Raw genomic sequence first — 14216 nt, 5'->3', positions numbered from 1 at the left:
CTTCTTCACCCCCCCCCCATGTAGTAATTACCACCATGAGCCAGATTAACCCCTGGGTGGGTCTATGTTGCGTCACAGGGTCGTGCGGGGTCGGGCTGTAGGCTGCCAGACAGGATTACTGCGGGAGTCCAGGCCCCCCGCAGACCACGAGGGCCGCTGCTACCGCCTCCCGCAGACCGCTGACATCATCTTATAGCCGGACCTGTTTTCCTGACATCCCTGGGACAAGCCTTGGGCTACAGTCATGATGTAGCACCACATATGAGGATTCAGCACTAGGGGGACATTTTTATGAAAAAGGTTTACTAATCAACCTCCGACTAGCCTACTAACAGGTGACTTTTATATGAGACTATTAACAAAGAATGTATGTGTGTGAAGTGATATCCAGATCTATGGTTACACTCTAGATTATAGATGGGGAACAATTCAATCTACAGTCCACAGTAGAATCCACAGATGAGTACTGCATTGCACTAACGGCATTAGGGCCTTAACGAGCTTAGCATATCATCTGCAGGATCAGAGAAAGATCCAACGCTACTGAGAGAGAGAGAGAGAGAGAGAGAGAGAGAGAGAGAGAGAGCGAGCTATGGCCTCATCCCAAAGAAAGACTTTGGGGTGAGGCCAGGGGTAAGGCCAAGATGTACAGGACAGTGTGTGTGTGTGTGTGTGTGTGTGTGTGTGTGTGTGTGTGTGTGTGTGTGTGTGTGTGTGTGTGTGTGAGTGTCTGAGTGCGTGGGTGAGTGTGTTTGTGTGTGTTTGAGTGGTTAATACTACCTGTGCTGAGCTGTCCTGCCAGTCAGAAGGTCTGCGCAGCTCTTATCTACATACATCTACAGTACATCAGCTCAGTAGCTCTCTGCTCCCTGAGGGGATTAGAGGGGAAACGATCTGACAGGAGTCTCCCTGATGTTCTGTCAGGTTCACTCCCCACCCAGGAAGCAGCTGCTGCTCCCCAGCGACAGCGAGGACTACAGAACGCTCCATGTTATCGATCTACTTCACGGATATATTTGTCCTGAACCCACAGACAGCTGAGTCATGATTCAAATCCAAAGGTCCGCACAACAGCTGCTCCACCAAGTTTTATCGTGCTAAAACAACATTTTGATCTTGGGTCTTCGTCAGGTCGACGAGCTCTGGTCGAAACGCTGTTTTAGCACGGTAAAACTTGCACTAGCTATTGTGCGGACTTTTCGATTTTAAACTAGCCTAATCATTTTTTGTCATGCACCAGCACTAAACGGATGTGCATAACTTTCTCGCGAACCTGCTGGGTCATGATTACCCACAATGCACCTGGAGGTCCTCAGGGTTGCCATTCTGATTAGAGCGTACCTGGGCTTAAAGGCTATGGTTATGGTGATGTACTGTACACATTCACATACCTTCATAATACAATGTCTTGACCAGATTCCCTTTCCTTCTACAGCATGAACATTCAGAGAGGAACATTGAGTACATATTCACCTGTGGTAAACACACACACACACACGCACATCTGTCCTGATAAAAAAGATGACATCACCAGCAGAAAAGGAGTGGTCTCTGATTTGAGGGCAAGTCAAGGGGAAAATGACATGTCACAGTGTCTTGTAATATGGCGCCACCCTTTGGTTGTTTCTGGTACTACAGTTTCTCTGACAGAAAACAGGAGTCCCAATGAAAAGGCCGACGTTTTGACAGTTGTAAGGAGCATGTATATAGTTTAGATACAGCACTAATGATTCCAGACACAAACAATATTTCATATTTGCAACATTTTTGGAAGAGCATGCGCAACACAAAATGGAAATGAAACAAGCATAACAAGCATTTAACAATAATTAAAGCATGCTAATTGTTAACCACATATCAGGTTGGGCCAGCCAACACTTAAACTCAAACAAAGAAAGCTTTTAAAAAAAGCTTAAACAAAAAAACAACAAGACAACAGTCAAAAATGGATAAACACAAAACCACATGGATGATGCAGTGACGTTACTGTACCAGCAGGGGGTGGCATACAGTGTGAGTTCTATAAATCTCTGGACCAACAAAGAACACCAAAGAACCAGGAGAAGGCCTGTATAAAAAGGCCAAATAACTGTTTTAAGACACAGATGGAGCCTCATCCCCGACACATATCATGGATAATAATCTCCATTGAAAGGACTTCTTCTTAGCTTAATATGTGTCCATCTTTGACTGTACTAACTGATCCCTTCAACTAGTCCACTAGTTAGTGGACACTACCCTGAAGCACAGAACCAGCAGTGACCCACACCTGTAGATGGCTGCCAGATCACAGAGCATGGGTGAGTTGAGAATGGCCTGTCCTTAAGGCCCATGGTAGGCATCAGGAGTAGGGCTGGGTATCGAGTCGAATTTCAAGAATCGATTCGATTCCGATTCACAAGGTTCAGAATCGATTATCACGATTCGATTCGATTCAATTCAATATCGATTCAGTTAGTGTTACTAAAACCTTTTTTTTTAGCTGTAACCTTAATTACATGACTGCCAAGTTATGCAACACATCAATACTAAGGCTGGGTATCGATACTGATTTCCAAAAATGAATGAATGAATGAATCATTGAATGAATTAATGAACTATTCATTCGTTCATTTATTCATTCATTCATTAAATAAAAGATCAATTTTGGGATTCATGAATCGATTCTGAATCATTGATTCAGAATCGATTAATCGATTTTTTGAACCCAGCTCTAATCAGGAGGCCTCATTAGAAGTGTTTCTTGTCCAGCAGCTAGTGCAGGTCAGTCCCTTATCGACCCCCCACCCCTGCGGTCAAGTTGTTAAAGTTATCTGTCTCCACGGTTACACTGATACTTGAAAACCTCGTCCATCAAAGGTAGGCCGATCAATAAATGTGTTTTCCAGACCCTGTATTCCAAAATCAATATTTTTCTCTTTTATTTTCAATTAAATAAAATATCACTTCAGTCCCCAAAAGCACCAGAATACATCGGGAGTTCCTGTCAATAAAAGTTATATTAACAAAATGTTTAAAAAATAACACACACACAGAAGGATCAGACACACAGGGAATTTAAAAAGTAGGCAAGGTTGTTCAAGAATAAATTCAAAAGCACATACTGTACCAATATTGAAGTTGACAGTAAACTGAATAGAAGTACAGTACATATATACCACAGTCTCCTCTCCTCACCAAAAAAACAAAACACTGTACCAGCAAACGGATATCTGAATACTGCATTAAGAAGGGAGTAATACTGAACCTCATGCTGCTACTGCACTGCTGAAGACATGAGCGGATGTGGTCAGGTGTACCGCAATCTTGTGTCTTTGTACAGGTAAGCCTCGAACCCCGGAACATTCCACACGGGAGGGCTGGGGCCAAACTCCCAGAGGTCAGAGGGTCATATCCAGGCTTTGCAGGCGGGACTGCTGTAGTCAGCTACGTTTCTCCGTGTCTAACGTCTCTATCCGTTTGATGTGACCCCTGGTCTAAGTTGTCCAGCAGACAGATTTGGACAGGGGAGCTCAAGTCTTTCACGACACCGAGGCGTACCGTGGGTGATGGCAGCAGACAGGAAGCTGAGTGGTAGATGGCTGTGAGGAGGAGGACGGTGCTGATGGGAGACAGCTCTTCAGATCTTCATCTCAACTAACAAGCTGACCTCGCCTCTAAACCGAACCTTCACTGACCCCCATTATGGGGTCTCAGGCTGTATCACGGACCCTGTTACGGTTGTTTCAATACCTGCATGGTCGATAAGTAAGGTAACATAATAACGGACATGTTTACAGTACTTTTACTGTTACATGTTTACAAAACAGAGAATTTGAAACAAATATTTGTAGTATTAAAACCTGCAGTCATTGGTGTCCTACTGCAGAAATGTCCATGAAGGCAGCATGAAAAATACAATCCAGTACACCACATTGCTCATAACGTTGTCCATAGACTGCTGATAAAAAAAACAAAACAAGAGAGACTGAAAGAAAATAATAACACCTCAAATAAGAAAACCAACTCTTCCAGGATCCGTGGGGGGCAAGGGTTCGACAGGAGCGACTCGTCATCTCTCCTTCCACGGCCTCTCTCTCTCCAGTGTACTAGGACTGGTCCAGTACTGTCCAGCACACTGTGACTGTCCTCTGTGCAGTAGGACTGCCTGTCCGGGTTCCGGCAGGGCGTCCTAGGGGGACTAGGTCAGTCCCAGAGCCATGAGGCCGGCGTAGACGCGGACACTGCTGTCAGTGGTCAGACCTGCTGTCAGAGTGGTCAGACCTGCTGTCAGGGTGGTCAGACCTGCTGTCAGAGTGGTCAGACCTGCTGTCAGAGTGGTCAGACCTGCTGTCAGGGTGGTCAGACCTGCTGTCAGAGTGGTCAGACCTGCTGTCAGAGTGGTCAGACCTGCTGTCAGGGTGGTCAGACCTGCTGTCAGAGTGGTCAGACTGCTGCCTATAAGGCCGCTGTAAGACTGATGCCGGTCAGGCTGCCTGATAGCTGTGACCGGCTGTTAGTGTTGCAGTCTCCTGGGTTCAGCCTGGCACTCCCGCAGGTAGACGGTCTGGTTCTCTCCTGGGTTCCGCCAGCCTGTCCCTCTCCTGTTCCGCTCTCTCACTCCCTCTCTCTCTATCTCTCTCTCTCAGGGAGGTGGGGGGGGGGGGGTTGGGGTCGATGGGGGCAGCCTCAGCTGTGGTAGCTGGACACGGCCGCTTGCTTCTGCGAGAGCCGCAGCAGTTCCTCCCTGATGGCTTTGATCAGGGAGGCGGAGGAGTGGTTGGGGGGAGGGGACTGCTCCTGGACAGAGGAGGAGGGGTAGCCCAGGCCGTGGGCGTCCAGGTGGGCGGGGGGGGCGGAGGGTCCTGACCTGGGTGTCTGGAACAGAGAGCATGGTGGGTAGTCAGGGTAGCCCAGCAGCTGAGGAGGGCGCGGGCGGCAGCAGCAGGAGGAGAGAGAGAGAAAGAAGAGAAGAGAAACGCTGAATGAGAGAGGGAGGGAGAAAAGGAGGAAACGACAGCTTTGGAAATGGGAGGTTTACGGGACAGAGCCGGCCCGGTCAAACTCACCACGTCTCTGGAGGGCGCCAGCCTGGAGAAGTCCTCGTCGGCGTAGGGGCTCCAAGCCGTCCCCCCGTTCTGCCCTGGGGGGGGCCTGCCCCCGCTCGCGTACCCGTTCATACGGCTGGGCAGTCCCACCTGTGTCAGGTGATGCAGCTGGACACCTACAAACACACACACACACACACACGCGTCTAAATGCACTCTACTTGCTTCACTGTACCCCACACAGCCCTGTCCATTCATATTAGTGCGACTGCGAGTTGAATAATTCACTGGGAAGACGCATCTCTCTGGCTGCCAGCTGCCCACAGGGAGGTAAGGTGAGCGCTTGGCGTCGAGGTGAAACACGCCTCCCGCCTGCCTGCCCTCGGACCCTGGCAGCCCTCGCGCTCTGGCACCTCATCCCCAGACGGAGCGCGCTGATGCTTAGCTCTTAGCTCCTACTGGTCTTCAGCTCATCTGATCCCACTTATCTAGCTCTCTGAGATCCTGGCGGGAGGTGACTCAGACTAGCGCTTACCCAGCTGGTGGTGTGTGTGTGTGAGAGAGAGAGAGAGAGAGAGAGAGAGAGAGAGAGAGAGAGAGAGATGGAGAGGGTCAGCCAGAGAAAGATGGAGAGGGACAAAGAGAGAGATGGAGAGGGACAGAGAGAGAGAGAGAGAGAGAGGGACAGAGAGAGAGAGGGACAGAGAGAGAGAGAGGGACAGAGAGAGAGAGAGAGAGAGATGGGCAGAGAGAGAGAGAGAGAGAGAGAGAGGGACAGAGAGAGAGAGAGAGACAGAGAGGGACAGAGAGAGAGAGAGAGAGGGAGAGAGAGAGATGGAGAGGGACAGAGAGAGAGAGAGATGGACAGAGAGAGAGAGAGAGAGAGGGACAGAGAGAGAGAGAGAGAGAGAGAGAGAGAGAGAGGGACAGAGAGAGAGAGAGCGGGGGACAGAGAGACAGAGAGAGAGAGAGAGAGGGACAGAGAGAGAGAGAGAGACAGAGAGAGAGAGAGAGAGGGACAGAGAGAGAGGGAGAGATGGAGAGGGACAGAGAGAGAGAGAGAGAGAGAGAGGGACAGAGAGAGAGAGAGAGAGAGGTGGACAGAGAGAGAGAGAGGGACAGAGAGAGAGAGAGAGAGAGAGAGAGAGAGAGAGAGAGGAACAGACAGAGAGAGAGAGAGAAAGAGAGAGAGAGAGAGAGGAACAGACAGAGAGAGAGAGAGAGAGATGGAGAGGGACAGAGAGAGAGAGAGATGGACACAGAGAGAGATGGAGAGGGACAGAGAGAGAGAGAGAGAGAGAGAGAGAGATGGAGAGGGACAGAGAGAGAGAGAGATGGACACAGAGAGAGATGGAGAGGGACAGAGAGAGAGAGAGAGAGAGAGAGAGAGAGAGGAACAGACAGAGAGAGAGAGAGAGAGAAAGAGAGAGAGAGAGGAACAGACAGAGAGAGAGAGAGAGATGGACACAGAGAGAGATGGAGAGGGACAGAGAGAGAGAGAGATGGACAGAGAGAGAGAGAGGAACAGAGAGAGAGAGAGAGAGAGAGAGAGAGAGAGAGAGAGAGAGAGAGAGAGGAACAGAGAGAGGGACAGAGAGAGAGAGGGACAGAGAGAGAGAGAGAGAGAGAGAGAGAGAGAGATGGACAGAGAGAGAGACAGAGAGAGAGAGAGCATACCTGTGGAGCCCCCTACTGGTCGAGGTCTGGCGGAGGAGGGCAGGTCGTCAGGGTGCAGTCCCCTGCTGGGGTACAGGCTGTCTGGATGCAGCACGTCCTCGGGGCCTGCTGCGTCACCCGGGGGGAGGTAGCCAGACCCCAAGCCCTGCCTGGTAACACACACACATACTGTATATACTGTACTATACATCAATATTGCTTCAGTCTACCCGGCAGCAGCCTCTCTGTTACGAGCCTGTTGGGAGACCATGGCCCAGAGCTGATCCATTAAACTCATCAAATAAAGATGCTACTCTAGCAATCATTCATGAGAGCATGCTGTGATCTCTGCATGGCTGCCTATGTTGACAAGAGACAAGAGGGCAGGAGTCTGGGGCTACACACACAGTAGGAGCTGATCTATATACAATAAGATGAGCAGAAGCCATGGAGAGACATTGATGGGGGTACAGTCAAGCAGCAGGAGAGACTTCGGGAGAGACACTCACCTCTGTAACAGGACTGACGGAGGGGATAACCCCAACTCTGCATACCTCTGGAGAGAACACACACACACACACACACACACACACACACACACACACACACACACACACACACACACACACATTGTCAGGACTAGCGCAAAACACAGCATCAGGTCTAAGCCGAGGAATCTAGACTGCAGGGTCAGTCTGGACCTTGTATAGTATAATTAACACTAGGACACTAAAACAACAACTACAACAATAATAATAATAATATAATAATAATCAACAGTACACCACACAGTAACCCTGGTCAGAAGGTTAAGCACGTCCACTAGGAGCTATGGCGGGGTCTGTGAGCGCTGTCTCCATGCTGATAACCGTACGTTATAGATGTACGAGCCTTCACACAAAGCCCTGGCGTTTCTCTGAATGTGAAACAGCTGGAGGGCTTGTCTGCTCCCGTTCTGAACCGACCGTCCAGAGCGCGTTAAACCTCTGAACCTGAACACGCACGGCAAAATGGCTTTTATAGGCCCGCGTTGGAACCCTGCTCTGAGGTAAACACTGTTGTCTCTGGCCTTTATTCAAGACATGCGCAGAAAATCACTAAGACCTCTTTACTCGTGTAAAAAATAAATACAAGAATCAACTTATATTATCGGTCTGGTTTAAAGCAAATGCCCTATGCTGTTGTACCTCAGAATCAGCGTGATAAGTTGACGGATTTCTTTCATTTAAAGCAAAGAAGACACTGCATAGTACTGCACCGACCAAGCCGTCGGCCTCCACAGGCAGTGTGCTTCAGAAAACTCTTTGATGCACAAATAGCATTAATGTTTCATATTGCTGCTGACGTCAAAAACAAGTTCTCCTCACACCATCAGTGTGCTTCTCTCTCTCACTGTCTGATCTTATACACTATGCAGGAGCGCGGATGAGATATACAAACACAACAGATTCATCACACCCGCCTGCGCCACCATCATGACTGAACCCTGGGACAACGACAGTCCGCTGATCATGACTGAACCCTGGGACAACGACAGTCCGCTGATCATGACTGAACCCTGGGACAACGACAGTCCGCTGATCATGACTGAACCCTGGGACAACGACAGTCCGCTGATCATGACTGAACCCTGGGACAACGACAGTGCGCTGATCATGACTGAACCCTGGGACAACGACAGTCCGCTGATCATGACTGAACCCTGGGACAACGACAGTCCGCTGATCATGACTGAACCCTGGGACAACGACAGTGCGCTGATCATGACTGAACCCTGGGACAACGACAGTCCGCTGATCATGACTGAACCCTGGGACAACGACAGTGCGCTGATCATGACTGAACCCTGGGACAACGACAGTCCGCTGATCATGACTGAACCCTGGGACAACGACAGTGCGCTGATCATGACTGATCCCTGGGACAACGACAGTGCGCTGATCATGACTGAACCCTGGGACAACGACAGTCCGCTGATCATGACTGAACCCTGGGACAACGACAGTGCGCTGATCATGACTGAACCCTGGGACAACGACAGTCCGCTGATCATGACTGAACCCTGGGACAACGACAGTGCGCTGATCATGACTGATCCCTGGGACAACGACAGTGCGCTGATCATGACTGAACCCTGGGACAACGACAGTCCGCTGATCTATTCCTGCTCTACTTCCAGCTTGGTCAGAGTCGAGTTTTTTCACCTCACATGTTAAACGGTACTGTAAGAGATGTGGTGTAGATGACATGTTGTGCCTCGTGGCGAATCACCAGACCAAAGCAGCCTGTGTGTGTAAGTGTGTGTGTGTGTGTGTGTGTGCGTGTGTGTGTTCAGTCAGTCAGTGGGTTTGTAGTAGGAGTGACAGATGGAGACTTCCTTATCTGATTAGTATCTTAGGGGACCTGATTAAAGCGGAATCTCCTGGTTCCACATTTTGTGTGTGTGTGTGTGTGCGTGTGCATGTGCGTGTATGCGTGCGTGTGTGTGTGTATGCATGCGTGTGTGTTGTGTGTGTGTGTGTGTGTGTGCATGTGAGCACTTATGCGCGTGTGTGTTGTGTGTGTGTGTGTGTGTGGTGTATCAGATAAGATAAGCCTCGAGAGTCTGTTGAAAGGGAGTAGGTGGTGATACTGTCTAATCCCTAGTCTCCTACTGTACTTGTTGCTGTGTGTATCCATTTGAGGAACCTATCCACCGATGCATTAGCTGTGAACTGTGTCCCACCACGAGATAGCAGAGGAAAACTCCAGCTCCCAGGACTCCATTCTGCCTCAGCTCAGGCCTGGATCACACTAGCGCTGAGGTCCATGGCTACGTGTTTCAACGAGGAAAACGATCCGAGATTACACGCAAAATTGCAAACGCATATCACAGCGCTATTAAAGAGCAATTGAAACAGGTGATTTACGGGTTTGAGCTACAGCAATCAAGGGTGTATTTTTCTTGGCTAGTAGCATAGTCTATAATGTCGTGAATTTAAAATGCAGCTGTCGAGCCACCCAACCAACGCCAACAGTAACCAACAAATACATTTCCATCCCCAACAAATACATTCCATCTCCATTTGTGTTTTGTGTCTGGTGCGCATTCCTTGCTTTTAAAATGATCTTTGTTGTGACGAATCCAAAAAGATGGCCTACTTTTATTTCAATCTCTAGTTGTTCAATCTCAATCAGCGCTGCTGTGATAACAATGTTATAGTCTAACTGTTCACCTTTATTTATTTATTTATGTAGGTGCTATTTGGTCGGGAATGCAAACGGAGCTGGTGAGCCTACTCTCGCGTATAGCGCCATATCTCAATAAGGGCTTTTTAACTTAGCTTGCCAGTTACTTTTTTTGAAAGGAAAGTATTATTTGAAGTGTCTACTCTTGTTTGGGTTATGATTTGAAATGTCTACTTTTTTGGGGGGAACCTGTAGGCTAAACATTGAATAGCTACAGTTTAAGTTATATCCCACATTATTATCTGCTTGCTGTTTTTTGCGTGACTCCTGTTCTTATTTCCAAATTTATATTAACTAGTATCGACTAAGATAGGCTACTACTGTATATAACTCAAACTCGTAAATCACCTGTTTGATTGGTTTAATGTGAAGTGAACAGCGTTACAGTGTACTGTAGCCCTATTCCTATTGTTTTTACAAAAGCTTCCGGATCTGTCTATTACACTAGAACACAGCTCAGAATTTCGACCTCCAAAACGTACTGTAGCTCCGGCCGTATCGATCCGCCTCCGGGTGCGAGCTTGGTGTTGGCCGTGGTAGTGTAAATGCTACAGTAGGCGCAAACGTAGGACTTAATTAACTTAATCGGGTCTCAGATTCACAGAAAGCCCTCTTTGGCGTCAAATGCACAGGATCAAACAAGAAAGCAGCTAGTCTGCTGGAAGTGATGGTTAAACCAACAGAGACGGTGCAGTGGAGGCCAAGGGGAGCCAGACGCCCTACTCACCCCAGAGAAAGGGCTGAGGGCTGGGTATGAGGGGGGCCAGGGCCGGGGTCCGCGGGCGGGGGGGCTGGAGCTGGGGGGGTCCATGCTGCCCCCCACCCCGGGGAGGGTGATGCCGGCTGTGCTGCCCTGCGAGGTGGGTGAGACCAGGGCGAAGGCGTCGTCCAGGAGCGAGTGCATCTGCTGACGCGCCTCTTCGATAGAGGGCTGCGGGGGCATGTAGGGGGGCGGGGGAGGGGCGTGCCCCGGGGGCGGGGAGGAGGGGCCTAGGAATACATCATCCGGAGGGGAGGGGCTTCTGGGCTCCGCCTGGTCAGGGTCCGACTGAGACGACAGAGGAGAGGAGAGGAGAGGAGAGGAGAGGAGAGGAGAGGAGAGGAGAGGAGAGGAGAGGAGAGGAGAGGAGAGGAGAGGAGAGGAGAGGAGAGGAGAGGAGAGGACAATGACATGAAAAGACAAGCTAAATTCAGTCAGATATTATTAGATATTATCCTTTATAAAACAGCTCAGTGGCCTTGCGGAGTGTCTGCCCTGAGATTCTCCCATGATGCTCTTAGCCTTTCTTGCTCTGAAAATGTAGTTTGACGTAATGTATTGCTCTATTTATGGCTCCGTGTGCTACTAACCCTGTTCTGCCTCCCCTCTCCCTAGTGCCTCTCTCTCTCCCTCCTATCTTCTAACCAGGTCCAGTGGATGCCCCACTGTCACCAGCAGACCCCCCTGAGTCCGATAGATACCCGTGTCTGCTGCAGATGTCGTAGCAAATTAGTTAACACACACGCACGCACACACAGACATACAACATTCCACTTCCGGCCTTAGGCCTGGGCCCAGTACCCCCTTCCCCTCACCCTAACCCGGGTCCGTATCCTCTTCCTACCCCCACCCTACCCCTGACCCCTGCCTCTACCTGGACCCAGGCACACTCACACACACACTGACATACACCAGTCCTGGGCTCAGATCCCCTTCCCCTCACCCTAACCCGGGTCCGTATCCTTTTCCTACCCCGATCCTAACCCTGACCCTGCCTCTATCTGGGCCCAGGCACATTTATGCACACACAGACATACACCAATGTTTGCCATGTCTCTCCTATGATGTTATTAGCCTCTCTTACTCTGAAAATGTAATTTAATGTTATTTATTGCTCTATAAATGTTCTTAGCCGGTAGACAAACATACTCCAGGAGCTTGCTTGATCGCCTTGTTGAGAGGGGTCAGGGAAGAATTTTTACAGCTCACTTATCTGGCCCCCGGGTGATTACTGTTTTTTTGCTTCCCTCTGGAATATGTAGGGGTGGGATGTCTGCCCACCTCCCTTGTTCTCTGTAAAGCGCATTGTGTTGCCTCTGGGTATGAAATGCGCTATATAAATAAAGCTTTGATTGATTGATTGATTGGGAGGTTGGGGGTTTGATCCCCGGCCGAGTCACACCAAAGACTATAAAATAGTACCCAATGCCTCCCTGCTTGGTACTCAGCATCAAGGGTTGGATTGGGGGTAAGTCCCTGTGACGTACTAGCGTCATGTCCAGGGGGTGGACTTGTACATCAAGCTGCCTCACGCTAAGCAATCAGGAGATAGACTCCTGCCCTATGGGCCACTGGCTACTTACTTACCTACTCTTTATAAAACACTTAATATGTTCCCCTTCATTGCCTGTTTATAGTTTGTTTGTTTGTTTGTTTAAAGTTTGACACAGAACTGTGTTAAATCTGCATCTGGACCAAGACTTAAGAACTATTCCATTAGAACATTTGGGCACTTTGATTTACATTTTGCCTTTGAATGTGTATGCATGTGTGTGTATGTGTGTGCGTGCATGTGTGTGCGCGTGGGTGCGTGTTCACATGTGTGTGTGTGTGTGTGTTCACGTATGTGTGTGTGTGTGTGTGTGTGTGTGCGTGTGTGTGTGTGTGTACTGTACCCACCACATAGGCGACGTTGCTGACCCCGGGGTACTTGCGGTAGGTCCCGTCGCTGTCGTTGGAGATGAGCCGGTCCTTGTCTGCGTCCGTCAGAGCTCCGTTGGGCTGCTGCTTCTTCCTCTGCCTGGGAGAACGCTTCCCACGGCCACTGAGACACACACACACCTCCACCGGTTAGGAACCCATCAGTAGCCAGCAGGGCTGAAAATGAACACCTGCCACCGGCCAAATGCAGGTAAAATGTCCAATTGGCGACTAGATTTCGGAAGGCTATCTGAAAAAAAAAAAACTTGGCCGGTAGATTTTTTCATCTACAGTCCCCTTGGCAGGTGACTCACCGTGAGCCAAAAAGTTAATTTTTACCCCTGGTAGCCAGCAACCATAGCCGGCCTCTTTCTCTGATTGGTGGAACGTTAGCATTGCCCACTCAGAGAGGTACATGACTCACCACCACCCATACAGTAAGAAACACATGTCTTCTCTCTCAGGTACAATCAATTTGACCCCTCCCTCTTACACACACACACACACACACACACTCGCTCCCTACCACCTCCATTCACACACGCCTCCACCCCGCCCTGCCCCGCCCCATGCCACGCCCTGGTGAGCCCCTGACCTCTTCTTGGGCTCGGTGAAGAGCGAGGGCATGTGCATGTCTGGGTCCAGGATCTTGTCGATCTGCTGCTGGGCCTTGTGGTAGAGGCGGTCCTGGTCCTGGTCCCGGTCGGGTCCGTCCACGAGGCCCTCCATGACGGGGAAGTCGTAGTGGCCCTTCCTCTTGGCTCGCAGGCGGATCTTATTGCGATGGTGCTCGATCTCCGACTTGTGCCTCAATGCCACCTGGAACTGCTGGCCGCGCGCGCGCGTGCGTGCGCACACACACACACACACACACACATACCCACACACACACACACACACACACACACACACACACACATTCCCACTTCAGTGAAACACATCTGGCAGAAAGTTCAGGCTGCACTACATTGGCCCAGCAACCCCGATAAGAGGTGTCCCCATGACAACTCTAAAACCATAATCCACGCTCGTACCTCCATGTTCATGTTGTTACTGTCAGGCACTCTGCCATTGGCCACGGGATGCAGGAAGGGCGGGACAGGCATGGGCTGCATTGCGATCAGCTGGATCTTATTGGTCAGCCGCCTATTGGCGTCCGCGGGGCGGGACATCCTGTCGACGTGCTCGAAGATGGAGGCCGAGGAGAGCTGCTGGTCTGGGGGTCCGCTCAGGGGAGGAGGACCTGAGGCAGAGAGACGGAGACCACTGTCAGACCACGGTCAAACCACGGTCAGACCACGGTCAAACCACGGTCAGACCACGGTCAGACCACGGTCAGACCACAGATATAGGGGTTTAACCTGTCTAATGTCACTTTAACCAACAGTAACCTGAGGGAAAGACACACAGGGATCAACAACAACAGATATTACAACAACAACAACAACAACAACATATATTACAACAACAACAACAACACTAAAAAACAACAATACAGCCATAAAACAACAACAAGGGTAAGAACGCTCACTATGTCCAAACAGATAGATAAACCCAGCTAAGGATGACCTACAGTGTGAGAAAAATAGTCAATAAGAGTCCATTTAATTTAGATAGCCCTCAGG

General features: G+C 49.8%; 1 protein-coding gene across 1 annotated transcript in view; it reads right to left on the bottom strand.

Annotated features, from left to right (window-relative positions):
- Positions 1-4668: 4668 nt before the first annotated feature.
- The window catches only part of LOC311320592 (UPF0606 protein KIAA1549), a gene marked incomplete at both ends in the record, with an annotated part of 36103 nt that continues 26555 nt past the window's right edge, over positions 4669-14216 (bottom strand). The window contains 8 exons of the mRNA XM_084452379.1: positions 4669-4899; positions 5049-5203; positions 6705-6853; positions 7193-7239; positions 10639-10959; positions 12571-12715; positions 13187-13416; positions 13626-13834. Of these exons, the coding sequence (XP_084308505.1) occupies positions 4669-4899; positions 5049-5203; positions 6705-6853; positions 7193-7239; positions 10639-10959; positions 12571-12715; positions 13187-13416; positions 13626-13834 (1487 nt within the window). The remainder of the gene's footprint in view (positions 4900-5048; positions 5204-6704; positions 6854-7192; positions 7240-10638; positions 10960-12570; positions 12716-13186; positions 13417-13625; positions 13835-14216) is intronic.

This window comes from Borostomias antarcticus (genome assembly GCF_949987555.1).
Source record: "Borostomias antarcticus genome assembly, chromosome: 18".
In the NCBI taxonomy this organism is placed as follows: domain Eukaryota; kingdom Metazoa; phylum Chordata; class Actinopteri; order Stomiiformes; family Stomiidae; genus Borostomias; species Borostomias antarcticus.
Note: the sequence above shows the minus strand (reverse complement) of the source record. Positions and strands in the feature narration are given on the sequence as shown.